At 40.3% G+C, this 27,676-nt stretch overlaps 2 protein-coding genes and 1 long non-coding RNA gene across 5 annotated transcripts in view; 2 read left to right on the top strand and 1 right to left on the bottom strand.

Annotated features, from left to right (window-relative positions):
• The window catches only part of LOC137999079 (WW domain-binding protein 4-like), a 7,997-nt gene extending 686 nt beyond the window's left edge, over positions 1–7,311 (top strand). Inside the window, exons 3-10 of the mRNA XM_068844915.1 lie at positions 3,046–3,108; positions 3,225–3,296; positions 3,649–3,772; positions 3,871–3,981; positions 5,446–5,500; positions 5,587–5,641; positions 5,962–6,068; positions 6,876–7,311. Of these exons, the coding sequence (XP_068701016.1) occupies positions 3,046–3,108; positions 3,225–3,296; positions 3,649–3,772; positions 3,871–3,981; positions 5,446–5,500; positions 5,587–5,641; positions 5,962–6,068; positions 6,876–7,080 (792 nt within the window). The 3' untranslated portion in view covers positions 7,081–7,311. The remainder of the gene's footprint in view (positions 1–3,045; positions 3,109–3,224; positions 3,297–3,648; positions 3,773–3,870; positions 3,982–5,445; positions 5,501–5,586; positions 5,642–5,961; positions 6,069–6,875) is intronic.
• A 4,013-nt stretch (positions 7,312–11,324) lies between these two features.
• LOC137999078 (uncharacterized) overlaps positions 11,325–27,676 on the bottom strand; it is a 17,197-nt gene continuing 845 nt past the window's right edge. The window contains exons 2-6 of the long non-coding RNA XR_011122889.1: positions 21,488–21,630; positions 20,969–21,020; positions 20,079–20,142; positions 13,238–13,350; positions 11,325–11,398 (exon numbers count right to left, since the gene is read on the bottom strand). This is a non-coding gene — a long non-coding RNA (uncharacterized lncRNA). The remainder of the gene's footprint in view (positions 11,399–13,237; positions 13,351–20,078; positions 20,143–20,968; positions 21,021–21,487; positions 21,631–27,676) is intronic.
• Positions 24,374–27,676, top strand: part of LOC137999077 (histamine H2 receptor-like) — a 27,652-nt gene continuing 24,349 nt past the window's right edge. Inside the window, exons 1-2 of one of the 3 annotated variants that reach the window (XM_068844909.1) lie at positions 25,664–25,804; positions 25,906–26,228. The gene's annotated coding sequence lies outside the window, so the exon portion shown is untranslated. Of the gene's footprint in view, positions 24,521–25,663; positions 25,805–25,905; positions 26,229–27,676 lie in introns of those variants that run through there. The other 2 variants (XM_068844908.1, XM_068844914.1) reach the window with 2 other exon arrangements.

Genomic DNA, 27,676 nt, shown 5'->3' with positions numbered 1-27,676 from the left:
AAATCTGAGTCAAAGGATTGGTTTGAGCATTTGAAAGCTTCCTTGCTGTTGTCCGGCTGGAAAAAATCTCCAGATTTTAGATGTCCATAGGTTGGCATCTCTGTAAAGGGGTAGTATCACGGTGTCTGACATTTGCAGACTGCAGACAAATAGCGCTGATAAACAGTATTTAAGTCTAAACACTCATTTCAAGTAGCGCTGATAAACAGTATTTAAGTCTAGGAACCCATTTTAAAACGGTTAGCTTTCAATAATTGAAAGTTAACCGTTTTAAAATGGGTTCTTGGACTTAAATACTGTTTATCAGCGCTATTTGTCGGCAGTCTGCAAATGTCAGACACCGGTAGTATCATGGGAATTATCCCTTTTATTTTCGGTCTGACATTTGCAGACTGCAGACTAACCCTAAATCACAATTATTGAAAGCTAGCCGTTTTAAAACGGGTTCTTAGACTGAAATACTGTTTATCAGCACATGACACTGCCCTTCTAAGTCTCACTCCCAGGAGTCAGTGGGATAATTTTTGTATGAGCAACCAAGTGTAAAAGAATTTTGAGGAAGTATGGGGAAAAGTAAAGGCAAATTCTGCTTACGAGCCAAGTGGCCCATAATTTAGGCTTGAGCTTATCCTGGCTTCTGTGCATGAAGCGACTGGGAGCATTTCTACTCCCCTCTGGATGGGATGCTAGTCCGACGCAGGGCTACAGCATTGAATTCGCCGGTACCCATTTATACACCTGGGTGGAGAGAGGCACTGTATCTTACCCAAGAACAGAACACAAATAGGTTGAAGTGCACCTACAATATAAACCTCTCCACCAAAAGCAAACATGTTTGACGATTCTTACCTCAAGACTTTGCTTTTTATCTGCCAGGCAAGATGCGCAAAGTTATCAAAAGTAGCACTAATTTGGACCCATGCCGCTCACATCACGGTTGTGGATCCAAATTACTGCTAGTTCTGCCAAGTTTATTTGGCTTGCACGGCACAGAAAGAGCAAAAGGTTGAGTAACAATGGTGACATATGTTTGCCTTGGATGGGTAGATTTATATTAGAAATGAAAAATATTTGACTTTAGGTGCACTTTAAGCTATGTCCATGTGAAGACTACATGCTGAAATCCATCCTTCCCTTTTACAGTGCTAATTAATCCCCCTCCCCTGGAAAGACAGTCAAATGCCCATGGAATACTGACAAAAGATGTTGAAGTTAATTTGATCCATCGTCATTAATTAATGAGGATATAGCTTTTGATTGAACCCAGATGCTGTTTACCCTTTAGTGCCCAGTGCCCAAGAGGGCCCGCATTGACGAGTTGTCTGGCATTAGACAGGGTAAAATCTATAAGTGGCCACTGGGAGTTTAAGGGTTAAAGTGGCAGTATCACACTACTCTATTTTAGTCAGACTTTAAAACACTGAAAGACATCTTTGCATGATTCAGTGAAGACCAAAAATAATCCTGTAGTCTTGTTGTCAATAACCACTGAATTGCACTGAAGCTAAGGATGGAGAGGATGGAAATGGATTGAAACTTGAAAAAACTGGCCAGTTTTCTCAAGTTTGGAGACTGTGTCTTCAGAAAGTCACAAAAAATTAATACGAATAGCTTTTTGTGCCATAAATATATTTAATATCTTGTTAATGGGTTGTCAGGAATGACCTACGTGTGAAGTAATGCACTAATTTAGATTTTGACCCAGTTTTGACCTCAAACCGCAAATTTAGCATGACAGTGCCCCTTTAAGTTACCCTGTAGCATAGCGTGCTGTTTGTGGTAGATATTCTTTTCATTAAAGTTAATCTACTGCTGTTAGATCCTAAACACACTGAAATGAAATCTTATGAAATACTTGGTAACCAATCCTAACAAGCAATACCTGTAGCACTGTGGGAGTGAGCATCTTGTGTTTATTGGTGGAGACAGCAAGCATTATATCATTATTTACTGGTATAGAGAAAATACAGCAATATAATGCAGGGATTTCAATAAGTGTTTTTAGCAAAGAGGCTGGTTTGAGAAGTAGGCAGCTGTGGCACGGAAGGCACCATTGGACCCCTTTTCCCTAGGGGGGTATGGTGGCATGCTCCCCCACAAAATTTTGAAATCTAGAGCTTGGAAATGGCATTTCCAGCAATCTGAGCAAAAACATAAGTCACAAATATTTACTGACACGTAGCTGCATGTGGCCAAGTTTTAGGACAGTTTTTTGCACTCTTGATCTCTTGTTGAAATATCACCTTCAGCTGAGTGTGCACTTTCTTGTTATGTCTTCTATTTTTAATAAATGGCACGAGGAAAACCGGAAAGACCCAGTGAATGTGATTGAGACAATATTTGGCGCCATGTTTTTTTCCTCTATTTATCCAACACGGCAGGCAGCAAAGAATTGCATTGGCGAGTGGCTAAGGCGTGTGCAAACAACTAGGAATTCATAATTAAATAAACGTCCAAGAAGGAGCTGAACATACAGCAAAAGCTTCCTTGATATTCTAGTTGTTTTATTGAATTAAAATAAATAAAAATGGATCAAACTGAAACGGTGAGAATCGTGTAATTTATTGAAAAAGTAGGCAGAGATAACTTAAGGATTAGCTGGCGGAATTCGCCGGTTGTCGGCTTCTAATGAAAGCTCTGATAATGATGGCGTGAACTAAAAGAGGTTGGTTGGCAGAAATGCCTTTGACTGGCTCTTGTTTAACTTACAAAACCTTAAATGACCCACCAGCCCATTGGGATCCATAATACCTCAAAATACCAGTACCTCTACAGTTGGTGCTAAGCATACATCTAGCATACATTCTCATGTTAATGGAGGTGCCAGACGACGCTCTCATTTTCACTCCCAGGAGTCAATGGATAACCCATTCACACATCAAATGCCTTAATACGCCCCCCATTGAGGATTAAAATTGTCTGGCGTTAGAAAGAGTAAAATCCATGAAGACTCACTCTCAAGGGTCATTGGGTTAATGGAGGGGACTGGTTAAGTAGCTCTAGTAAAGGATTACAAAATTTCAAATTATTTTTGTGTGATTTTAGAGTATAGAGTTCCATGAAAGAGGCAAGAAGCATAAAGAAAATGTCCAAAGAAGAATTGAAGAGGTTAGAAATTGAATCAATTAGGTTATTCATCCATCTTTGATCAATATTTATGGACTAATGATATTCACAGACATAAGAAAATTATTATTGTCATTCTTTCTTTTTGTTTCACACAGGTCCAGAAAAAGGGTAGAGAAGTTTCAAAGGCACAGAAACAACTACAAAATGATTTAGCAGCCATTGAAGCGGTATAACTGTCAAATCTATGTGTAATTAAAGAAAGTACTTTTTAAAATAATGTTAATATTTCTATGTGTAACCTTTAACACGTACACACACACAATAAGCAAAACCAGAAGTCATGCTAGACTTGCACCATTCGTTTTAGATTTTTATTACACTGCTCAAGAAGAACTTGTCACAACAAAAGTCATTTTGATAATATTGAATTGTTACTGTTAGTATCAGTATGGCCAAGGTTTGCATTGAACTTTGACTGGCAAAAGCCTATGTTAACAGAAGCTTTTGTATTTAGCAGGACAAAATTATTTTGTTTTCTTTTCACATAGATGCATTAAATTCTTATTGGTGGTATTGTAGGCCGCTCTGAAAGCTTACCAGAACGACATGAACATTCAGCCCTCTGTTCCCAAATCTGTAACTTCACCAGAGCCTACTAAAAAAGAGGCAAATGAAACATGCTCAAAGGGAGAGACTACAGAAGGTATTGTTTGTTGTTATATGTATAATTTACAAGATTTATCTTGCATAAATGCTGTTCAAATGGACTTTCATTAATTTTGTTCTTGGATATCATCTCAGCATGTTCAGTTACTTATGAAGGAAGCCAAGCTGTGATGAAGTGTTCCCATGGCTGGAATATTGGTCAAGCTCCTGAAGGATATTATTACTACTACAATGCAGCCACACAAGGTATCCTTTTGAGTTTCAGAAAATGGATGTAGCATTAAGGTATTGTACGTGCTTTGGAAAATTAGTTGTTTATGTTTAGCCATAGTAGGAGTGAAAGGCATCTTGTTTACAAAACTAATTTGTTATAACTGGTCGAATTGTGAAACTCAGCTTTGTTTAAAATAGCCAAGTTTCAAATTAATTAGTGACTATTAAATTCATCCATCATAATAATAATTATAGTTATTATTATTCACTTGATGTATCATTAAAATGTCCGGTTGTACACTTGAGGTGAATTGAATAAGTGATTTTGACTTTTCTAAACTGTGCTCAAAGTATTGTAATGTATAGATTTAGCCAAGCCTAAAAGTGGACCTCCTGGGTCATTTATTCTTACAATAAGGTAACCTGGCTTGAGTCTGTGATCCAATCGAAATCCAGTACCTGGTCAGCGGTCAACTTAAAAAAAGCTGACCTTGATAAACTTTAAGCCTTGATGACCCTTGATAATCTTAACTTTATCCTGCAATATGGTCATGTGATACTGGTCACCATAACATGGATGTCCAATTGGCCGAAGGGGAAAATACCACCTCATTATACTCTTTGTTTGTCCCCCCAAAGTTTAAATGAGAATTGTTTTTGTTTTCTCTTGGGACCATTGTAAGTGCCAAGAGAAACTGGAAACAATGCTTCTGCACAATTTGGGGGGACAAACAAAGAATATTATGGTATTTTCCGACTCGGCCAATATCAAAGATGTACGCTGGAAACTAGCTGGAGAATAGTCGATGAGCTCTAAACTTGAGCCCGCGATATGGTCACGTGATACTGGTGACATTGGCATACATGGAGGGGTGGATGTACATCTAGTAGTAGGGTGACAAAAACCACATTTTCTCGCACAACCCAGGACCCGGTTGTTTCAAAATCGGATTGACGCTAATGCCAGATTAAAAATTTATCAAGGAGTTTATTTCTCTATTCTCAAATGCTGTTCAACGCTGATATTCGGCAAAATTCTATACCAGACGAAGTCAGTCTTGAAAAACAAAAAAAAACAAGAAACTTTCACGAAAAAGTTGAAAAAAAGAAACCAAACTTTAAACTAATCCTGGCTTTCGAACAATCGGGCCCAGATGGGTTACCATATTTTTTTACCCATGGTGCTCCGCGCGCGCACCTTCGGCAGGCGGAGCTGCGCCATGAGCAAAGCATTCACACATTTTTCGGTGGGTTTCATGTTAATGCCTTATTAAATCCAAACGAGTTTAAACACTAGTGCCTTGTTCTGTTGTTTTTTTTATTGTCCTTTATGTAACAAAGAAAAATTTTCATAAAGTTAGGCAGATACAGTACCTTGCATGTTGTGCTTGGAAATATTTAATTAGCATCTGTAAGCGACTATAATTACAAATTTGTTGTCTTACAAACTTTACACCCGGGGAACTTTGTAATAACTTCTTTCTTCATCTTTTTAAGCTTCTCAGTGGGAATCGCCATCTTGTTTGTCATCTTCTGGCGTTGAAACCCCAAGGTACAGACAGACTGACTTTTCAGCTTTTTTTGTTGGACGTTTTGAAATCAGTAACCAAATGAATTGTTTCTTTAAAATAATTGCAGAAATTCAACGGGAAGTAAACCTGCGAACCAAGGCCAACCAAAAAACGCTGAAAGTGTACGTATTATGATTACTGTCATCATCAATCAACTTCCGACGCCAAGCCGAGAGTTGACCAGTACCAATAAGAAAGGGACTCTATTATGTTTGCTTGCAGAGCAGTTTCCTCGGGGTTTCAGGACAAAAGAAAGACTTTTTTTCGCTCTCGCCTCAATTTTCACGCGGCGAAAACATCTGATTCAACCCTTTTTGTTGTTGTTTTTCTTCTACGTAAATGCAGATTTGTTAACATTGTGACTATATACATTCCACTGAACAGACAACTTTGAAGTGGCCTATTTTCGTAGGTTCTTGAATTTTTTGTGTTCATTTTCTAGGAAAGTGGTGAAAGCAAAACGTCAGAACCAAAGAAAGTAAAAGTGAAAAATTCACCTTACGGACAGTGGACTACAGTTCACACATCTGAACCCGCACTGCCTGCACCGTAAGTATATGCTCGTGTAAATAGGCCATTTCCGAGTTCAAGTCGGCCTCCTCTTCAAAGCGAGTCTAAGTGGGAAGTATTTGTTATGGTAATTAGTTCTACTTTACATATGAATGAAAACTAATTTTCATAACAAAAACTTCGCACTTAGACTCGCTTTGAAGATGAGGCAGGGAAGAACTCGGAAATGGTCTATGGCATCAATCCATGGAAGTCAGTGGGGAAGGAAGGAAGGAAGGAAGAAAGAAGCCACGAATAAATTTGGCCGGTTCCGATTTTGCCCGAAAATTCCTTGTCCTCTCCTTAGAAATGGGCTCCTGGTTGCTGAGGGTTTAGCGAACAGTGACATCAAAGCATGCATGATGCATGCATGCATGCATGATTCGGCGGTTGTCGTCGTTTTTCGTCAATTCTTCTAAGGATTTTGGGTTTCTCTTGATTCATCCAATCCGTTGGCACAGGTGGAAATTTTTTGTAGATGCGTAATCACGTAATTTAGTGGAACAGGAGAAATCAGTTCAATTTTTGTCAAGAGAGTGAGAAGTGAGCGAGAATTCTTCAATTAACTGTTCTAACTTGTTACTTACTGAAAACTCGGTTGGAGCTAATGTGTAAATAATTTCAGACCATGGAATTAATTAATCTCCCAAACTACAGTTTAAGTCACTGACTGGGCATTTGCCTTTGCCGAGTTACTTGTTGCTGAAATTTTAAGGATTGTTTTCTTTTTTTTTTAATTAGTACTGAAGAAATGATAAAGTGCGAGGGTATATGCTTTGAGTCCATCTTGCGTTTTTCGTGTTTCAGTGAAAAAGCAAATTCGACCACTGAAGATGAGGAAAAACCGAAAGAATCTGCTAAACCGGAAGAGAAATTCAAGGAACGATCGACGCCAAAGATTACGTTTCGTTCAGCCTCTGGGGCTTGTAACGAGGTTGCCTTCAAGAAACGCAAGCTGAACCCTGATAAGAAAAGAAACGTTCGACAGACAGACCCCAACAAAACAGACTGACATGAATGGGGACGGAAGGCGGGCTGCTCTAAATTTGTATGCAGTCTTACATGTAATTTAATTTTGTTCTTATGGCAAGATTAAAAAAAATGTAAATAACTTAAAGTGTATTAATAAAGGATATAATTGGTAACTTCAAGCGACGCAAAAAAATTCTCGTTTCTCAAGGTGGCTGAAACTAGTTGGGAATAAGTTTAAGAAAGAGTGCTATTAAAAAGATTGGCCCGACATCACTAACAAAAGAGCTGTTTTGCATGGCAACAGAATACCATATTACTAACCATAATTAACAATTATTCCAAAACAGCCGCCATTTTAGTATTCTCTGGTTTAATTACAAATTGGCCCTTTTGGCTTCGTCCAAGGTTAAATATTCTTTTGAATTTTACGTTTGAAAGGGTGGCCATAAGGGCCCATTTGCAAGGGAAAAAAAATTTTAAATGGCGGCCATTTTGGAATAAGGTGTATGCGCTCAATTTTATGACGTAAAAGATAACCATAGCAACAAGAGACCCATGTCAAAAGTACCCTTAACTCGACCGGATTCAGAGCTACCTTCCTTCCTGATAAGAAAATTTAAGGTGACTCTAAATGCTTCCTAACTTTTCGGAGTTTCACCTTGGCCTGCTGTTCATTTTCTTGCCATGAAAACTGAGGTTCACTGAGTTCTTATTTGAAATCATTTTAGTCGGTACATAAGGCCCCCGTCCAAAGGTATCCGCATATTTTCGAATCGTATTTGCCCGTCCACACGAATAAGAACTAGAGGATATTACATGGCCGCGCGGAGATACGAAATTTCTCTTCCAGTGTTGAAAAATATTTCACTCGTTCGCTGTGCTCACTCGTGAAATATTTTTCAACACGAGAGGAGAAATTTCGTAACCCCAAGCGGCCATGTAATATTCTATTTATGATATAAACACCAATGAAATACTAAATCATTCATGAAAAGCATCGAAAGGCGCAATTTCTGTATAACCATAGCAACAGTGATCTTTTCACGTGTGAAGTTATCGTGTTTTCGCCCGAAAGCTCACTTGGTATTTCATTGCTGTTTATATAATAAAAAACGAATCGAAACGCTCACCTCCCCCTATAGAGCATGCATGCGTGTGCGCTCTCTATGGTATAACGCGCGTCTGATGTCACCGTATTGGAAAACCTCAGTTTTCACCCGTCCCACACGACCCGGCTCCATTTTCAAAAATCTATACTTTTGAGTGTGACCGAAAACACCGCATTCGAGTAGACGGGAAGCAAAAACGGAGGAAAGTCTCCGTTTTCGAAAATGTCCGAATACGTGTGAATGGGGTCTAAGGTTCCCTGCTGACTCTCAGCTTTACATAACAAATGACGAGAAAGGAAATGACCAAAATATCACCTTATCGTCATAAACAAAAATCACCATAGCACCACCATAGGGGTAAAAACTGAAGAATATAAAAAGATGGAGCTCTCTACAGAGTTTACAAATTGTTTGATGTCCCTTCTGGATGAAGGCTGTTGAATGAAACTAAGTATTTATGAGAGACTTAGCCTTCGTTCTGTATACTTAGAGTACGGAGAGTTACAGTTTCAGTAATTATTTTAAACGATAAACGATGTCCCACTTTGTGCTCAGACTGTGACAATTTGTGACAGGAATTTTAATTACTATTTTTAGTTACATTACATGGGCACGTTGCCTTCTTCTTAACACAAAGGTAAACAATAGGCCATTTCGGAGTTCATGCCAGCCTCCTCTTCAAAGCGAGTCTAAGTGTGAAGTTTTTGTGATGCTAATTGGTTCTACTTTACATATGAATGAAAAGTAATTTTCACAACAAAAACTTCGCTCTTAGACTCGCTTTGAAGAGGAGGCTGGCATGAACTCGGAAATGGCCCATTGGAGAAGTCTATACTCAGTGAATTGGAATTTTATATATATATTTTTAAATTCTTGCTGAAGTAGAAATGTAAAAGTTTCTGCCCTGTTTTAAAATATAAGATGTAGCCACAAAGAAACCGCTCATTCCAGTCATAGTTAATATAAGGGACTGGTTTTGAAGCTCGGCAAACATCAAACGAGCAAACAAAGATGCCAAGATTTAGGTTGGAAAGTCCACGACCATGCACAATCTTTTGTTTTGCGCTCATACACTATGCATGAATTACGTAACCAACACGATTCTATTGGCCTCAGTAAGGAGTAAACAACTATTGTGTTTTGAGCACGGTCAAGGCCAAAAAAGAGAACAAAAACCAACAGCAAAGAAATTTGTCGGGTTTCATAACCATTCCCCTCTATTAACTATGTTCTAGTCGATAACAATCCTCTATAACTACGGAAATGCCTTGTGCGACTGTAGGCCATACGTAAACCAGGCTTTAACACGGCAAAAACTGCTCAATACGATTCCGCAACGAGTGGAAATCACCCTACGAAAAGTGGGGCCTCTTAAAAAGAGGGAGAGAGAAACTTCACAGAGATAAGAACTTAGTTATGTCTCATGCACACGTAGCAAAGATTACAGGTTTTATTGCAGTCGGAAACGTTCCATTAATGTCAATTCGTTGTTAAAGACTCGATAACCATGATGGTCAATGACGCATTTCAGGTGCTTCATTTCTTTGGAATTAAAGCGTACAGGCACCGCCCGCTGTATGGCATGACGTCTTGTCCTGTCAATTCTAAAATCAGAAAAGATTTGACAATGATTATCGTAAAGGCATTCTTTCATACCGCGATGCGCCGCACAAGGGAGTATTTTTCAGCGGTCAAGCACGCTATTCATCCTTCTATCCCGTCCCTCATACCATGAACAACTATGGTGGGGGGGAGGGGAGGGATTGTATCAAGATTGCAAAAGTAGTTTTCGTAATCCAACACTGCATGGTTGATTGGGGGGTGGGGGGTATGGTAAGGGGTATCAAAACCACAATTCATGCCATGCAAAGAGCCCATTCAAGCAATTGTCACTTGTAGACACTTGCGAAATTCAGACGGCGTCGACAGGATTCGAACTCCCAAGTCATAACCTCTGCTATGCCGATAAAATGCTCTGCCAACTGAGGAATGAAGCCACTCGATTGGGAGCAGGTCAATTAGTTAGACTTATGTGTTCCCGCGAAAGGACTCGATAAATGAATTGCATGTATGTATCTGAAGTGCGGCTTGTGGCCCCAAAAGAAAAAAGTGATCATCACTTGTAAACCAACATTTCTAAACTCCAATTTGATCGGCTGCAGGACCTCGCTGAAAACCACTTTCGCGTGAGTGGAGCTTCCTGGGTAAATATCATTAATTAAATTCACCATCTTACTTGTCTGGACAACTTAAGCAATTGTCACTTTACATACATTTTATTTCATTCATCGAGTCCTTTCACGGGAACACATGAGCCCAACAAATTGTCCAGATACATGCGAAGATCACTTCACTCTTTCGTTTGTAAATGAAAGGTTAACAATTAATGGGTCGAAAATTATTTTCGTATTTGCTTCATTTTGTATGTTCCCGCTTTCGTTGGTTTTAAATCTCGCGCCATATTCTCCAGCAGCCAATCAGAGAGAAACTCTTTTTCCCCCGTGCTTAGGGCAGGCTGCACAAACTTGAAACTTGCCTTTCGTTATGATTGGCTCCCTTAGTTTCCTTCGTCTGTTGCAATGTAAAGTAAAAGTAAGGGCGCGTTCGATTGGCCGTATTCCGGAATTGGAATACATGAAATAGAAAGATAGCAATCCTTCGCTCTTCGGAGATTCATATTAAAATTGTCAAACACCGGCTAAAATGCTATTTCATATCTTTATTATCCTTGTTTCTTCAAAACCCCAAACATACAGTTTTAAATCATCACTCCACGTATTCTTACTCCGGAATAGGGCTGCTAGCACAGCCTTTCTTTTGCTTCCTCGATTTTGGCGTTCTCGAGAAAGACTCTGCATGAATCGAGTAAGATCTTTATTGCGTATGCGCTGCATGTTGCCAGGATCCAGTCTCGAACCCAAGCCTAATATGCCAGATCTCGCCGCCATCTTGGTTTTTCATGGTACAGCGGGCTCAATTATAACCATCGGTTTTCTCACTAAATTGACGCTCGCACTGGAAAAACAAGATTGACTAGTCCAGAAGTTCGGGCTGCGGCGGCTTCAAATAGTTGACGCAATTCGGGCAGAGCCTCCTTTTCTCCTCCTCAGTAAAGAAAAAGACAAAAGGAGGCTCTGCTCGCAGGATGAGGGTCAATCGAACGCATCCTAAAACTCACCTTTCAAAGACGCGATCATCAAAACAGCTTAGTTTCCCTGTGCGAAGTGAATCCTTGCAAGACAGCATTTCCTAAAATTGCGCAGAAAGTCTAGTCAATGGCTCCGTCTTGCATGCTGCTTGTTTTTTTTTTTCATTCGAGGATTTTAGTGGACACAATTGGAAGTTTAAAAGCACGCGAACGACAACCGGAAGTAAACTTTTCGCATGCCAGGACAGGAGTGTATCCCTGATTTTCAAACTAATCATTTCTTATGGCGAAAAGATACTTATCAATATAAATATGATTGCGTGAAGACAAGTTAAAAGGAAAAACAGCCCACTTCCGGTTGCCGTCAGCATCTCAAAAACGTCGCGTGCACAAGCTTCCCTGTCAAAAGGTCTCGACCTCTAATGATCACTTCATTCAAGCCTCAAGCTTACAAATAATTACCTATTAGAGTGTAAGTTAACCCACTGAATCCATCTGGGGCCGGTTGCTCGAAGGCTGGTTAGCACTAACCGTTGGTTAAGAGGTATCATAACCTATACGTTTCCATGGTATTTAACGCTGGTTAGCGCTAACCATACTTCGAGCAACCCGGGCCTGATTGTTAACCCCACACAGGGAAATGGGTCAACGCAACGAAAGAGAAAAATCCGATCATGGTGGAAATGGAACCCATGACGTCCACTTTAGATCACCATTTCTATTCCGAATAAGCTACGAGGCCACACGGGAGCCAGGTGTGGCGGTTAATATGGTGGAGATGTTATTTCGCGGACAAATAAAAGGAAGAAAGTTGACCGCGAGGCACTCAATGCATCGAAAGACGTTTGAGTGTCCCTAACATTCAAAGTTTCAATCCCATAAAAAATGTATCTTGCGTTAAATGGATGGGAGGCGCGGTGGCCTCATGGTTAGAGTGCTCGACTCCGGATCGAGTGGTCTGGGTTCGGGTCCTGGCCGGGGACATTGTGTTGTGTTCTTGGGCAAAACACGGTGCCTCCCTCCACCCAGGTGTATAAATGGGTACCGGCGAATTTAATGCTGAGGGTAACCCTGCGATGGACTAGCACTATCCAGGGGGAAGTAGAAATACTCCTAGTCGCTACATGCTAATGAAACCGGAGATATGGTCGAGATTTTGCCTCTAAAAGGCCGAATTGGCATTTGCTTGTCCCGCGGCTGAGCTGGCATGAGGCATGGGCCTATTCCCGAAATGATGTTACAAACTGCTCTCACCATCTCGGCCACGAGGGAAACAATTGCCAATTTTGCAAACCTCACACAACTCATACGGGGCTTTTAGAGGAGAAATCGCAACCAGTTAACGTTAAATACATGTTTTATGGCCCTGAAATTTGACTTTTCCGGATAAGTATCTGTGTTTCCATGTCTGGGGCATACGCTCCAGCAGATCGATTCGGTTGGTTGATATAGTTAATTCTGTCGATACACAGAGTGTCATGCGGCCAACTTTGTTCCTCGAGCTTAGATAACCAAGCGCAAGTGACAACATAATTGGGAAGGCTGCAAATCAAATCAAATCAAATCAACTCTTAGTTTTTGTCAAAAGGGAAAAACGGATTACCCCGAGAAAAACCTATCGGAACATGGTAGAGAACCAAGTCTCGTCTGAATACACAACCGAGTCAGGAAGTTCAACTCGGAACAAGTTGGTTGATTGTGACTGAGTGGACTCCTCAGTGCGCCAACTGTATCTCTAATTACTCCACCCCCAACGTTCCTTCCCTCCTCTTAAGCTCTCTTGAGCAGACCGCTTTATAACATAAGTCCCAGACAGAAACACCGAAGGTGCGCCGCAAGGAGAAGTCTGCAGTAAGCGTGCAAATAAAGATAAAAGAGCTGAAAGGGAACAAACAACCCAATAAAGCTTCGTACGAGAGACGGTATCCTCATATTCTGACCTTTGTCCACTCAAGAAATGTGAAAAGACGTAAAATTCCAGCGTCGGCCACTTTTTCAACAAAATTCGCATCTTCCACCGTGTCACCAGCGTCAGCAAGGGCCAGACGCATACCTGAGAATATACAAAGTGCAATATTGCCAGTCGAGAAAACATTCTTCCTAAAAAGAAAACCATGCACCCTTTCTCTCACGGATGATTTGGTCACAAAACAGAGAGATTTAGCATTGCGTTCACATGATTGTCATAAAAGTACGAAAACACTATCACCTCAACACAGCTGTCCACTTTTTTTATTTTCTGAAATCGTCCCCAGTTCATTGTGTTGTTTTTAGAACCTTTGAATCGAAAATTCACTTTTTATTTGCTTTGAAAGACGGGAAAAGTGGTTATACTTTGATCCATAACCGAGCAGTGAAGGTGGAATGGGTTTAATACCGGGTTGACGTCATAGACTGCTTTGCATTTTGCTGTCTTTCAAAGCAAACAAAAAGCAATAACAATGTATTTGGGACGAATTCGGAGAATAAATAAAGAGGAAAACTGTGTTGAGGTGATATGCACTTTGAGTTGTTTGAGATCTGTGCGGGGCTTGAAACTGCGACCAATACAGTCGCATTTGCGACTGAGTTTTTTTCATTGCGACTTTTCCCTTTGCGACTAAAATATCTGGTGAAGCCACAAATTTGCGACTTGTCATGACTTGTTTTCATCTTCGCTCTTTCAAAACAAAAGGCTTAGCAGTTGCCGCTTTGCTGCTCTTTTTACTAAAATAAATTGAGGTTTCTCGCCTAGAGTTTTCTTTCAATCTGAAGATAGCGTAATTGTAGTGTAATTTCGCTGCGATGTTACGTACACAACTCCATTCCTTCGACATCATTCGCCATTTTCAGCGGTTTCTTTCAACACAAGTATTGTGGGCTCATGTTTTGTCTTCCTACACCGCTGACAACACAATGCAGCGCGACGATTCTGCGAATGAATTTTCCGCTGGTATTCCAGTAATTAGTTATGCTCCAATACCTTCGCTCCTCCTGTCTCACCTTCTCACTTGTTCTAATTATGCATAATTTTGATTGGTTAGTCCCTGGTATTTATAACCTCTGTGACCGTTGAATATTCACTCACGCTAGCGATCCACGCAGTTTATACTTCAGCATTTATCCCACCCTCCCGCCCAGCTTACTGCAGTTGTTGTTATTTTTGTTTACAGGCCGTAGGGATGCTTGTTATGAAGGGTTCCGCTGTTCCAAATGTGGAAAATACGGTCATTGGGCCAAAGACTGCCGTTCTGCCTTCTGGCCAGGAGGTCACAGTTACCAGTCCTACAATCACAACTCCTTACCAGTACCTTCCTACAACAAGCCAACAGGAATTCAATCAAGCCAGCCAGCTATCAAGTATTGAGGAAGACTTAGCGCAGGTAGAAGAAATCGTAGAAAAATTCGAAGTGGACAGTGGGCTATCTTTAAGCGTGAAGGGTAATCTGAGAGCTAACATCGAGTTTTGGAAATCTATTGGTGCGCCTTATTTTATCTTATCGCTAATTGAAAACGGTTATAAATTACCTTTTGCTAGTTCGCCCGAACCCGTGAAGCTCAGGAATAATAAGTCTGCTAGATTCCATGCCGATTTTGTGGACCAAGCTATCCATGAGCTTGTTCTCTCTGGGCGTGTCTGCGTAGTTGCTAAGAAACCCTTGGTAGTTAACCCCTTATCTGTGTCAGTACAGCCATGCGGTAAAAAACGACTAATTCTGGACTTACGCCACGTAAATAAGTGTTTACTTAAACAAAGAGTGAAATTCGAGGATTGGAAGGTTGCTCTTTCCTACTTTACAAAGGGGTCTTATATGTTTTCCTTCGATTTAAAAAGCGGTTATCACCACGTTGAAATTTCACAGGAACACCAAACTTACCTTGGGTTTTCGTGGGGAGTGGCAGATTCTGGGGATGAAATATTTTATGTATTTACCGTTCTTCCTTTCGGTTTATCCACTGCCCCTTATGTCTTTACTAAGCTCTTGAAACCCTTGGTAAAACGCTGGAGATTACAGGGTATCTGTATAGCCATCTTTCTAGATGATGGTTGGGGCATAGTCCAGGATAAACAAGACTGTCACGCTACTGCCCGAGCTGTTAGAAACGACTTGAGCAGTGCAGGGTTTATAGCTAACGATGAGAAGTCGGTATGGGAGCCCACGCAGGTTTTAGACTGGTTAGGCTTGACTTGGAATTCGATCCTGGGCACTTTAAAAATTGTAGATAGAAGGATTACGAAGATTTTAAAAACCATTGACCATATTATCAACTCAAACTTTAAGGTTTCGGCAAGAAGTTTGGCTTCTTTTACGGGTCAAATTATTTCAACGGGTCCTGTCGTTGGTAATATTGGTAGAATTATGACAAGACATTGTGTCATGTCCACCTTGTGTAATGACCGTTGGGATATAGAGTTTTACCTTGACGAGTACTGTCAGGAGGAATTGTATTTTTGGAAAACAAATCTTAGCAATATTAACAACAGACATTGTTTCGCATATACCTGCCCTAGTTCATTTGTTTATTCTGACGCCAGTGCTACGGGTTGTGGTTCTGTTATTGGCTTCAATAACGAGTACGTGTGCCATAGATTCGGAGAGTCTACAGAGCTCCACGTGGAGGGAGTTATGTGCGATAGAATTTTCTTTGCGTTCGTTTGTCCCAGTCCTTAAAGGATCACATGTCAAGTGGTTTACCGATAGTCAAGCTGCTGCCAGAATCGTTGAAGTAGGTAGCATGAAGTTGGACTTGCACAAAATTGCCAGAAGAATTTTCGATATTTGTGTTCAGTCAGGGATTTACCTAGACATACAGTGGATTCCCCGCACTTTAAATCAACAGGCTGATCACATTAGTCGTTTGATAGACGTCGATGATTGGCAGACTACCAGTGATTTGTTCTCGTCCCTAAATGAGCGCTGGGGGCCGCATTCCGTAGATTGTTTTGCTAATTATTATAATCATAAGCTACCCCGATTCTTTTCTAGGTTTTGGAATCCCAACACGGCGGGTATCGACTTCTTTATTCAGCCACTTCGAGGAGAGAACTGTTGGGTGGTCCCGCCCGTTTCTATCGTTTCTAGAGTTCTTCATTATATGAAGTCTCAAAACGCTGTGGGTACCGTTGTTCTCCCCTTTTGGCCTTCGGCTCATTATTGGCCTCTACTGACAAGTAAATATCTCAAGTATATATCAGCTTATAGCATGCATATCGGGAACCAATCCTTAACTCATGGTAGGAATCTCAATTCCCTTTTAGGATCAAAGGACTTTAAGGGGCATGTCATTGCTCTAAGGATGAAGTTTCTTGACTAGAATTATTGCTCGTGACGCCTGGGGGTGGCGGCACCTTCCAGTTTATCTGCTATGATTAGTTTCCAGCGTTTGCTTGGGTTTTTGGCTGTTTCTGGTGGCTGCACCAGTGACGTTGCATTTTATTGGCACTGGCCATCTTAGATCAAGGGTGACTGCACCCGTTTGGAATGTGAGAATTATCAGTTCTGACTTTGTAGGCACTGGCCTTATTGGGCGATGGCACTGATTATTGGTACAGCTGCTTGTACGGGTGACCTGGCACCCGCCCGGTATAATTAGTTTTTCTGGAATTATGAATTGCATGGGTTTTACCCCGCTTTACTTCGGAGTGTTCTTATTTGTAATTTCAGATACTTAGTTTAAGCGGAGCTTGGAAACCTTTCCTGTCTTCGTCTTCACCAAATTTTCGTCAAATCGTGAGCGTGATGTTACAGTCCCGGGCGAACTCTACAACTAAAGCCTACCTTAGGGTCCTCAAAAGGTTTTTAGAGTGGTGTAGGAGTAGGGAATTAAGTGTTCGATTGCCTTTTCCCGTAAGCACAGTTTCGCTTTATTTATTTGAAAACCATCAATCTTGTGCTTCAAGCGCGTCTTTAGTCCAAGCTCATGCTGCACTTAAATGGTTTCACTCGTTTGTGCCTAGCCTCGACCGTAATCCTCTGGATAGTGAATTTTGTAAGAATTTAATTGAGTCGGCAAAACGCATCAAGTCTAAACCAATTGCCAAGAAGAAACCTTTTTCGTCCCAGATTATTAAGGATATTCTAGACGCTTATAATAAGGAAGATGCTAATTTGAAAGATGTTAGGATAGCTGCCTTATGCTCGTTAGCTTTTGCCGGATTTTTTCGGTATAATGAGTTTGTAATATTTCACCCAACCTTATCGAATTTCACAGTCAATACATAAAGATTTTTGTGCCTCGTAGTAAGACTGATGTTTATAGGGAGGGTAACTATGTCTATATAAGTGCATCGGGAACTTCATACTGCCCTGTTAGTGTTTTAAGAAGGTATATGAATCTAGGTGGTATTCACGATAAAAGTGATCTGCCTTTGTTTAGGCCTCTGGTTTCTGGTTTTTCATAGGAGTAATTCTAGTTATACTCTAAGGGATGGAAAAATCTCCTACACCACATGTAGAGAAATCCTGAGGGATTCCTTAAAACATCTTGGTTTCAAACCGGACGAGTACGGGCTTCATAGCTTAAGATCGGGTGGGATAACATCCGTTGTTCGCCACAGTGGTAATTCAGTTTCGGAGAGACTGTTGAAGTTGCATGGCAGGTGGAAGACGGACGCTGCCAAAGATATGTACGTGGAGGAAAGTCTTGATAACAGGCTTCAAGTAACAAAGTTTCTATGGCTTTAATTTAGGTAGCTGTAGGTCTTATTTCTGTATTGTTTATCGCTTCCTAGTATCCTGTATCTGCTTATTACTTTAAAGAAAAAGAACATGGATTATACGAAATTGTAAAGACCTAGCGGATTACAAATACCAAAAAAAAAACAACAACAAAAGGATGAAAGAGAGAGAGAGAGAGAGAGAGAGAGAGAGAGAGAGAGAGAGATTGATACGTTATTGTTAACGTTCGCTTTTTACTTATTGTAAAGAATATATGTTAAGGAAAAGAAGAGGAAGAGTGTATGTAAACTATTAAACTGCATTCGGATCCGCTTGCGAATCCTTCCATATTCCTTGTTTATTTGATCATTTACGGGAATTGAAGGGTAAAATAATTTACGTTCGGTTGAGCGAAGCGAATTAGAACGTAACTAAATTTTGTGAAATTGCGACTAAATTTTCGTATCTTGTCGTTAATTTCAAGCCCTGCAGTGTGGCCAACAGACAAAAATCGAGCTAAAATCAAGCAGGTTTCTTTGATTTTTAGCAAAAGGCGAATTTCTGATGACTTGTTTCAATAAATTCCATGTATTGTCAATTTTACTTTTGTTTGCCCATTTGCGGTTTCAAAGGGGCAGTGTCACGCCATTTTCAGTCCAATTTCAAAACACTAAAATACGCCTTTGTATCAACAAGACCAAAAAATACTGCAGTACTATTGTTGCCAATAACCATTGAAGTGCACTGAAGCTATTCTTTGTTGTTGGTATCCATGGATGGAGAGGACCGAAATAGATTGAAATTTGAAAATAATTGACCAGTTTTTTTCGAGTTTGGTGATGGTGTCCGCAGAAAGTCGCCAAAAATTCAATCCGAATATATCTTTGTGCAATAAATATATTTCATATCTTGTCAATCGGTTGTCAATAAAGTACAAATTTAGATTTTTACCCAGGTTTGGACCAAAAACACCAAATTTAGCATGACAGTTCCCCTCTAAACCGAGTGCCCACGGTATTGTCGTGATTCCTTTGTTTTTTCAATACTACTTTAATGAATAGTTAAGAATCTCGTGCCACAATCGTGCCAATATCCGAGTATCCCTGAGGCAACACTGATACAGAGGATATTACATGACCGCCCGGGGGATACGAATTTTATCTTCGAGTGCTGACTCGGTATACGAGTGAGTTATCGTATCAGATCGAGGACATCTGATATCGCCACACGGTCATCTACTGTTCTATTCATATAATATGTAGATAATAAAATCCAAACCACAGACATCGCAGTTTTATTCATTTGAAAAGCACCGAAAAAAGTGATCACCTTGACTGGTACTTTCAATGTGTTCGTATCTCAAAGCAATTTTTTTCATGATATTTTCAAATGAAGTTTTAATTAATGACAGCAGCGGCCGCACGACTTCACACGCAACACGATGCGGTAATATTATTGGCTGCAATGTCCGTAACCATGACGACATATTAAAGATTAACATAGCGTCTTCTCTTTGCGCGACGAACAAGAAATTGATCGATATCTATATCACAGAAATACTTATCTTTAAAACCAAAATTGTACCTTAGTCGCACGCGATTTCCCGCGCTTTGCGGCAGCTGCAATTGTTAACTTCTTCCTTTGATTGGCTCATTTGATTGTATTCGTCTGTTGTGACTGAGCGAACAAGATGGCTTAGGGGACATTTACATGGGACTGGGACCAACTCAGACCGGTATGAACTTGTACCGGTATGAAATTTTTGCAGCTGTTTAAATGAAACCGGGACGAAATGCTCGGTGCCTGGTTTCGAAATGTAATGATATATTTTGTCTAAAAAATATATGGGCTGACCGAAAAGCATACAGGCTTGAAATTTCTGGACACGGTCTGAGATTTGTTGTCATTTACATGAGACCGGTACGAACTCAGACCAATTTGAGAATTTCTCGTCTCTGTCCAGCAACCGGGACGAAAGTCAGACAGGTCTGAGTTCATTGTCAGGTGGTCTCATGTAAACGCATGAAAAGAAACGTATGGAGCCGATACGAACTCATGCCGGTCTGAGATCGTCTCGGTCTCATGTAAATACTCCTTTAGTTCCGGCTTTACGTCACTCAGTTGCAGTATAAATTGCCTTTACCGTCAGCTGAAAATTTGTCCACCGCATGTCCCAAGGTGAGAAAGTTCCCTGTCGATTTTGCCATCTAAAAATAAAATGATAAAGATCACTTTACCCCGCAGGAAAGAAGAAACTCCTCAACATTAACAGGCGATGAACACATAAACCAAAAGTCAAGATAAAACATCGGGTTAGGCTTCGTAGCAAGCATACGGTGTGGAAGGGGAGGTTTGAAGAAACTTGTTCGCACTCTGGTCGCGCGAAAATACCCCTCCCCTCTCTCTGAAATTATTGCACACGTTTCATTTTTTGCGCGGCTGAAGCATTGAAAATCTCGATTCGCGTTCTCCTTTCGCTGTGAAACCCACGCCCGAAAAGGCTTGCAACGCAGGCTGACACGAAAATTTCTTTGCAACTAAAGAGATTTAGTACTGCATTGCACTCTACGTGAAACGGCGAACGACAGGCAGGTGCTTGTTATCATCATAAATTTTAAGGTTCACTTATTCTAACTTGTCTCTCGGGTCTTTCGAGAGTTGCTCGATGTCTGTATGAAACGGGCAAAAAATTAGCTAAAATCAATGATGACTCGGGAATACTCGGAAAAAATCCGAATGCTCCTTTGCAGGAATCGAACCTACGACCTCCCGATAACTAGTTCGGATGCTCTCGTTTAATGGCCTAAGCTCCTTCGAGTCTCCCATGGCTCATTGGTAGAGAATCCGAACTAGTCACCAGAGGTTCGCAAGTTAATCGACTCCTGAGAAGGAGCATTCGGATTTTTTCCGAGTATTCCCCGACAAACGTCTGGCAGAAGTTCTGCAAGACTTTGTTGTCGTATGCCGTTATCTCTCTATCACTTGATAACACGAATGGTGACGTAACTTAAGCTATCAGGTTTCTATGGTTACCTTTTCAGAATTGAGTAACAAGAATCCATTGGCTCTGATACCTTGGGGCCACCTAAACAAAATAAAAATACCTTTAATCTCCGATAAAGTTTCACAGCAGGGCCTCGCCACGAAAATCGACCGGATGAAAAGTGACGCCCACCATCTCACCAGCATCTGACTTCTCCACACTTTATCACTGTGTTATCCGTATTACGAGTCATGAGAATAGTGGATATTATCAGATTCTCAGTATTAGTGTCACAGGCAATGTAAAGAGAGTAGTCAATAAAATTTGCATTTTGAAGTTAGGGCTTAAGAGAATAACGAGATTCCGAGCGTCAAACAGATATCTCGTTAAAATTATAAAATTTTAGGAGAACTGGAATTTGAATCAAACGACAGAACAAAACAATGAACCCTATGAGGAATTAATCACCCTTGTTTATTTTCCTGTGATTCAAATTGTAGGCCATCCTTTCAGAATCTCTCTTAGCATAGCAGAGGTACGATTCGTTCTGCAAAGATTTGACGACTCACTTGTCTTTCTCCTTTGGCCACACAGCGCAGTGATTGTAGATGAAGTAGGTCAAGTGATTAGGTACCAGGTCTTTTCCAGACACGCGCAGGTCCACTGGGTACCAATACTGAAACTCCTGACGTAAACAAATGCTAAAACAATTCTATGGGGAAAATAAAAGACGGATGGTTGCACAAGAGAGGTTTGAACAACTGTAAAAAGCTTTCCTCTCGACAAATTCGTTTTGGGGGCTTCAACCTTCTACTCAGTCTGAAACGTTTTCAGTTTCGCATCAATTTTCGCAACATTCTTCTTGAAATAAGACAGTGCTCGCAACACTCACAATACAGATTATGCGCATTGTTCAAATCGTTGTTTTCATCCATAAGACCAAAAATCACCGACCCAAATGACTTGATGGCATCACAAATACGAAAAGGCACGTTTACCTTCTTAAGGGATGGCGCAGGGGTGAGAGCACTCGCCTCCCACCAACGTGACCTGGGTTCGATTCCCGGTCCCGGCGTCATATGTGGGTTGACTTTGTTGTTGGTTCTCTCCTTGCTCCGTGAGGTTTTTCTCCTAACTAGGTTCATTCACGCTTACATGAAAAGTCGACATTATTGAATGCCGAAACTCCTTAGCACAGTCCAACCGACCGTGACGAACGATCCAAGACAGACCCCTTTTGGGGCCATGCACCACACCCGAGGGAAAACTACTTGGCAAACCTAGACTTCCCGACTTTTGCGTACAAACAACATTTACCTAGACTTTATAAGACTTTCACGACTTCTCCTTCCCTTCTCGGGGAGCAAGGGTGGCGCAGTGGTGAGAGCACTCGCCTCCCATCAATGTGACCTGGGTTCAATTCCCTGTTCCGGCGTCGTATGTGGGTTGAGTTTGTTGTTGGTTCTCTCCTTGCTCCGAGAGATTCATCTCTGGGTACTCCGGTTTTCCCCTCTCCTCAAAAACCAACACTGCCAAATTCCTATTTGATCCAGAATGCATGGACACATGTTGAACGAGCTCCTGAGCGCTCTTAAGATGTTCCATGGGTAAACAAATTACATTTCCATTTCCACTCCTAAAGCTTCCCCAACTGACGAGTAAAATATCTTCCCTCTGGGAACTACCCTGGCTGCCAGAGGTTTTTCTCTCTCAGAGCGACGGAATAGGCCAGGAAAAACCTCTGGTACAGGCCGTTGAGTTCTTTGAGAAGGCCTGTCCAATGGAATGCCGTTTCATATTCCCATAGTCAGATTTTGACCCTAGCCATTCTATTGGTTCCAGGAACTTGTCAGTTCTAATGAGTACTCTGATTGGTTTAGCAACAGAAAGTAGTTCAAACAGGTTTTCAATTGCTGTCAACCAGATTTCTCGTGCCCACTGTGGCCATAATCGAAACGCTGCAAAGTTCCGGAAATCGACGCATTGACAGAAAAAGTTCAGTGGGTTCTACATTTTCTGGGTTTTGTGTATGTCCGCCAAAACTCAACTTCGAAATTTTTTTTTTCATAATGGACATAGAAGTTTTATATGGAACATTGAAGTTGACATCGAAGTAGATAAGAAGAATGTACCGTGGGAACCAAAGATGCTGATTGGTAGATTAAGTCACGCATCAATTTACTGAGTTTTTTCGATGTCAATCAAACGGGGCATGGAAACGAGGTTCTCAACCGCCAATACCAGAGGTTTTTCTCGCCGCTTCGCGACTTGCTATTCCGTCTCTCTAAGATTGTTGAAATGGCAGTGTGGGGTAGAGGGCCATATCCAAGAGAAAAACGTGGCGTTTCAAAATGTGAAAGGGCTATCTACTACAGACACCCAACAATGAAAGAAAGTGAACAAGGGACAGGATATATTAAAACTTTCAATTATGTATGTGTTGCGGGTTGAATATAGTTTCTTATTTTGTGGTTTAAGTTTGCACAACGATTGACGGCTGCTAAAAACAACTTTATCACGGCTAAAGAAAATCACTAAAACTTTGAATTAAAAGGACTTGTGTGTATTGTTTCGGTGAGTAACCTCGTGTAACACGATTTTTACATTCCACATGCAAAATCCGCTACACAATTGCAACAAATTTTCGATACATTTTCCTCAGGAAAAAGGTTTCACTTGAATAGTTCCAAGTTTGCCTGAGAGATACATGTTGAAGATGCAATCAGCCGGCAAAATAATCAACATAATAAATTCTGTACCCAAGCCTACGTTTTCCAAACTAAGACACTAACGAAGTTCATATCTGTGTTTCCGGTTAGCGACTTCCTTTGAAGTCGGGGATTTATGGCCGCAGGGGAGAACCCCATATTAAGAAAATACTAAACAATGTTATTAACTTAAAAATAATCGTGTTGACGAATCCCAAAACTTCAAAAGGCGACTGTTTGAAAAATCTTGACATCTTCGTTACTTTTACGCTATGTAACTCGTCAGTCGAAATCAGAACTTGCAGATTAATTATAAATCGCAGCCTTGTCAACAAAAAGTATAATTAAAACTCGATCACTTGCTCACAGATCAAGTTGCAACAAAATTAAAAACGCACTAAACCAGAAAATTAAAACAAGTGTCACTTTTTTGTTACAGCCTTCCTATCCTTTTTCCATGAACAATGAGTATGAAAGCTCTCTAGGCTCTTTTGACATCACTAAAACTGCCAAAATATCCTGGGCCTTGAGGCAGACATACGTATTATGAGTCCGCGCCTCGAGTAAGTAACCAAACATGCATATAGGGAATACGCACAGACTAAACATTAAAAGCAGCTTTTGAAAACTAAATGTCGGAAAACTGCAAACAAATAAGACACCTTGAATAGTACGTTTCTAATTATTTCTTTGTTTTGATCATCGCATTCCGATTTTTGTTATAGCATTTTAAGCAAACGCAAATACTACCAAAACAATTAACCTTCAACAAAACCAAAGTATATCAAAAAAGAACCCGGCAGTGTGGGAAATTGACAAAAAGTGTTCGAGAGCGGGAAAAAGCACTTCTCTGCCTTCTTACCGGCACGGATAAGCTGCTGTTTGCTGCTGAATGTGAGTTCTTTTATGATATCCCGGCTTAATTGCGACAAGAGTCGAGCGAGAAAGAAGTAAAAAAAAATTGCTAAATATAGAAAAACTCGCTTAAGGTAACAAAGTTTCAGAAACTTGTTGTACCAAAAAGAACTGATGGCACAAGATGGACGTCCTTAAGGCGAATAGTAAGGTTATGAGAGTAACAAAGTTTGACTCAAACTCTTTGAGAAATTTATGATCTAGTTGCTCTTAAAATTAACAAAAAATAAACCGACTATTTATATACAATCCATGCACGATGAATCTCAAATGTTTTTCGAAAATTTGAATGCAATACATTTCATTGACAGATCAAAGGGTGGCCTTTAGAAAACCTCGAAAACCACTCCTTTCCTTAGCAACTTTTGGGGAAACAATAGCTCAGTTAGTTGTTTTGAAAGCCGAGTTGCCCTGACGAGTCAAAATACAACCAAATTGCAGTAGATCAGTCGGACGGCTGCAAATGTTTGAAAAATGGCAAACTCTCAACTACACTTGAAATTGTACTTTTTTTCCCATAAACCGGAAACAACATTATATGCACGATTCTGCGAAAAAAACAAAAAGGTGACCTTTACAATGGGACCAAGTTCCCAATCATTTGAAAGTAGCTTGATTTTCATAGCAAAATTATCAATTACTGACACAAACCTCGGCGGAATATCAACAACAAAAAGAGAAAACAAGTAATAAATCAAACAAAGCATGTTGCAAAATAAGACAACAACGAATGCCACTCGGTTCGGTGGAAACACGACATTGGAGCACTTACTAAATTTCGTATCTAAAGAGTCACGCGATGTTATTCTCGTTCGTTTTTCACAAGTATCGTAGCTGATTTCCAATAAAGCTGCAAGAAAGAAAAGTCCGTTTGTGATCGAATACTATGTGTTGTCGCATTTTTCGTGCCAAAAAAAATGCATTTTAATTGTTATTACAGATTTCAATGATGTTTGAGAGAGATAGCATACAATGACTGTCGATTCAAAGGCCTGTTTCTGACGGAAGGGAATGATGAAGTCGGAAGATTTTCCAGCCAGTCAAAACAATATACATAATCACAAATATTTATTCCGCTTCCACAAACGAAATGAAAATAGAAACTACCGGTAGTGAAAAAAAGCCGTTCGTGAGTGCACCAAAACGTATCAGTTGTTTTTTTTTGATGGCCCGTATGGCTTGCCCAGTGATTTCGTCAGCATTCATTCTGTGATTTCATCAGCTATTTCGCATGCATGGAGCTCCAAATTGCAAGTTTTAAAGGTAAGCAGGTGTCTATCATGGTGTTTTTTATAAGGTCGCCTCCTTCCCTTTTATTGCTCCGTTTACTATCGTCCGACCGACCCATATTTTTGACTTTTCAGAAAAAAACTAAAGATACTACGAAGGATGTGACTTAGTAAAGCACGTTTTTAATCTTTACACTGATACATAAACATTGGTGGTCCTTGCACAGTTTTGAGTCAACTTCAACACCAGAGTAACCGCGACACTCTTCCAGGGGAGAGGCTCAACTCGATTCTTTCTGCAGCATGAAACTCGTTTTTTTCCTAGATGGCTTCTGATTTTCTTATTCTTTGTTTGGTTTTTGTCTTACTTGGACCCAAAACTTGATTGGGGAACGCATTCGACGCGCAAAAATCCCGATTTCCCAGCTCAATGACGAGTCAACAAACAGCACTGTGAGGTAAGAAAAGTGTATTGGCAAAAGAGAACCGGTAAATCTCGAATCAAAATGAATTCAAGTTAACAACAAAGACAACACAGATCCGGTAAATTCTGAGCTTGATTTTTTCGATGCTTAATATCAGCGAAAAAAAAAAAAGTTAAAATATTCACGTTCAAGTTACGGTGTATACAAGGCCGGGAGCTACAAAAAAACTTTATACTGCTTCTTACAAATTTAAAAACAATAAAAAGTACTGAGAAAAGCTATTTACCAATGGCTAAAATACATTCTAGCGTGTTGATCGAGATAATTACTACATTCTTTTTTTTTAAGTACCTTCCGAGTAAAAAAAAAAACGAGTGTGAAGTACATCAAATTCCTATTGGGAAGTTTAAGCACATACGTCTCAAACTCTGCGTTTAATGAATTAACAAATTATACTGTATGTTCGGCTAACCGCTTTAGCTCAATTTTTACCGTCCTCTGCGAGACAACACAAAATGAGCGAATTTGAGGTTTTGACGGCAACGCGAACACACAATTTTAGTGGTCTTTCTACCAATACACTTGTTTACTTCGACATGAATTGAATATAGTTCACCACGAAAAGGAGGGAATAACTGTCAAAAAGTTACGAACGCAAAAAGGTTTATTTTCAAGAGACCTTTTGTCGGCGTTGCTGTAAAATTTATAGGTTGCACTCAGCCCGAGACATGGTTCTGCAGTGGCGGAATATGTTGCACAGAAATCATCTTCCAGTCCACCGCTCGATGAGCGAGTAGGAGACTGGTCCCAGGTGACGTTGCCATTTGGCACTGCACGTGGTTAAGGGAAAATCGTGCTTAGGAACCAGCCACAACCAGAGTTGGGAAAATTGTGAAGCGAAAAACAACTGAAGTACAGTCTTTTTCAGTACTTGCCAGACTTGACATTTCAAACGGTCAAGCTTTCAACAAAAACAAGAGGCTCTAAGTAGCCTATAATCATGCGCTGCCAGGTTATTTGTACTTTTGTTGACAGTTTTGTTGGGAGTTCATTGACCTATACTTTTCATTTTTGATTGAAAGAGTCTGTTTTTTTCGATGGGTCCATAGACCTGTACTTTTCAAAAAAATTTGAAGGAAGTTCTTATTCTTTCTCTGGGTCCATTGGGCTGTAAATTTCTCTCCTCTTTCTTCCAGTTTGCTGCAATTTCTGAAGTAGATTTATGCTTTCTTATTATTTGATAATTCACATAAACATCTAAGAAATGCAACCTCATAGTTTGTTTCAAAACAATTAAATTTACTTTGAATAATAGAACAAAAGAGATCAATAACAGAATCTAAATTTGAAAATACTTTTGTTACATTTTTTGGTTCAGAACCATTGTATACAAAAACTTGGTAACTCATCTTTTGCTTTGCATATCACTGGAAAACACAACTAATGCAGTAGCTAGAAGTTCACATCAAAAAGCCTGTGCT

The sequence above is a fragment of the Montipora foliosa genome, chromosome 4 (genome assembly GCF_036669935.1).
Source record: "Montipora foliosa isolate CH-2021 chromosome 4, ASM3666993v2, whole genome shotgun sequence".
NCBI lineage: Eukaryota > Metazoa > Cnidaria > Anthozoa > Scleractinia > Acroporidae > Montipora > Montipora foliosa.
Note: the sequence above shows the minus strand (reverse complement) of the source record. Positions and strands in the feature narration are given on the sequence as shown.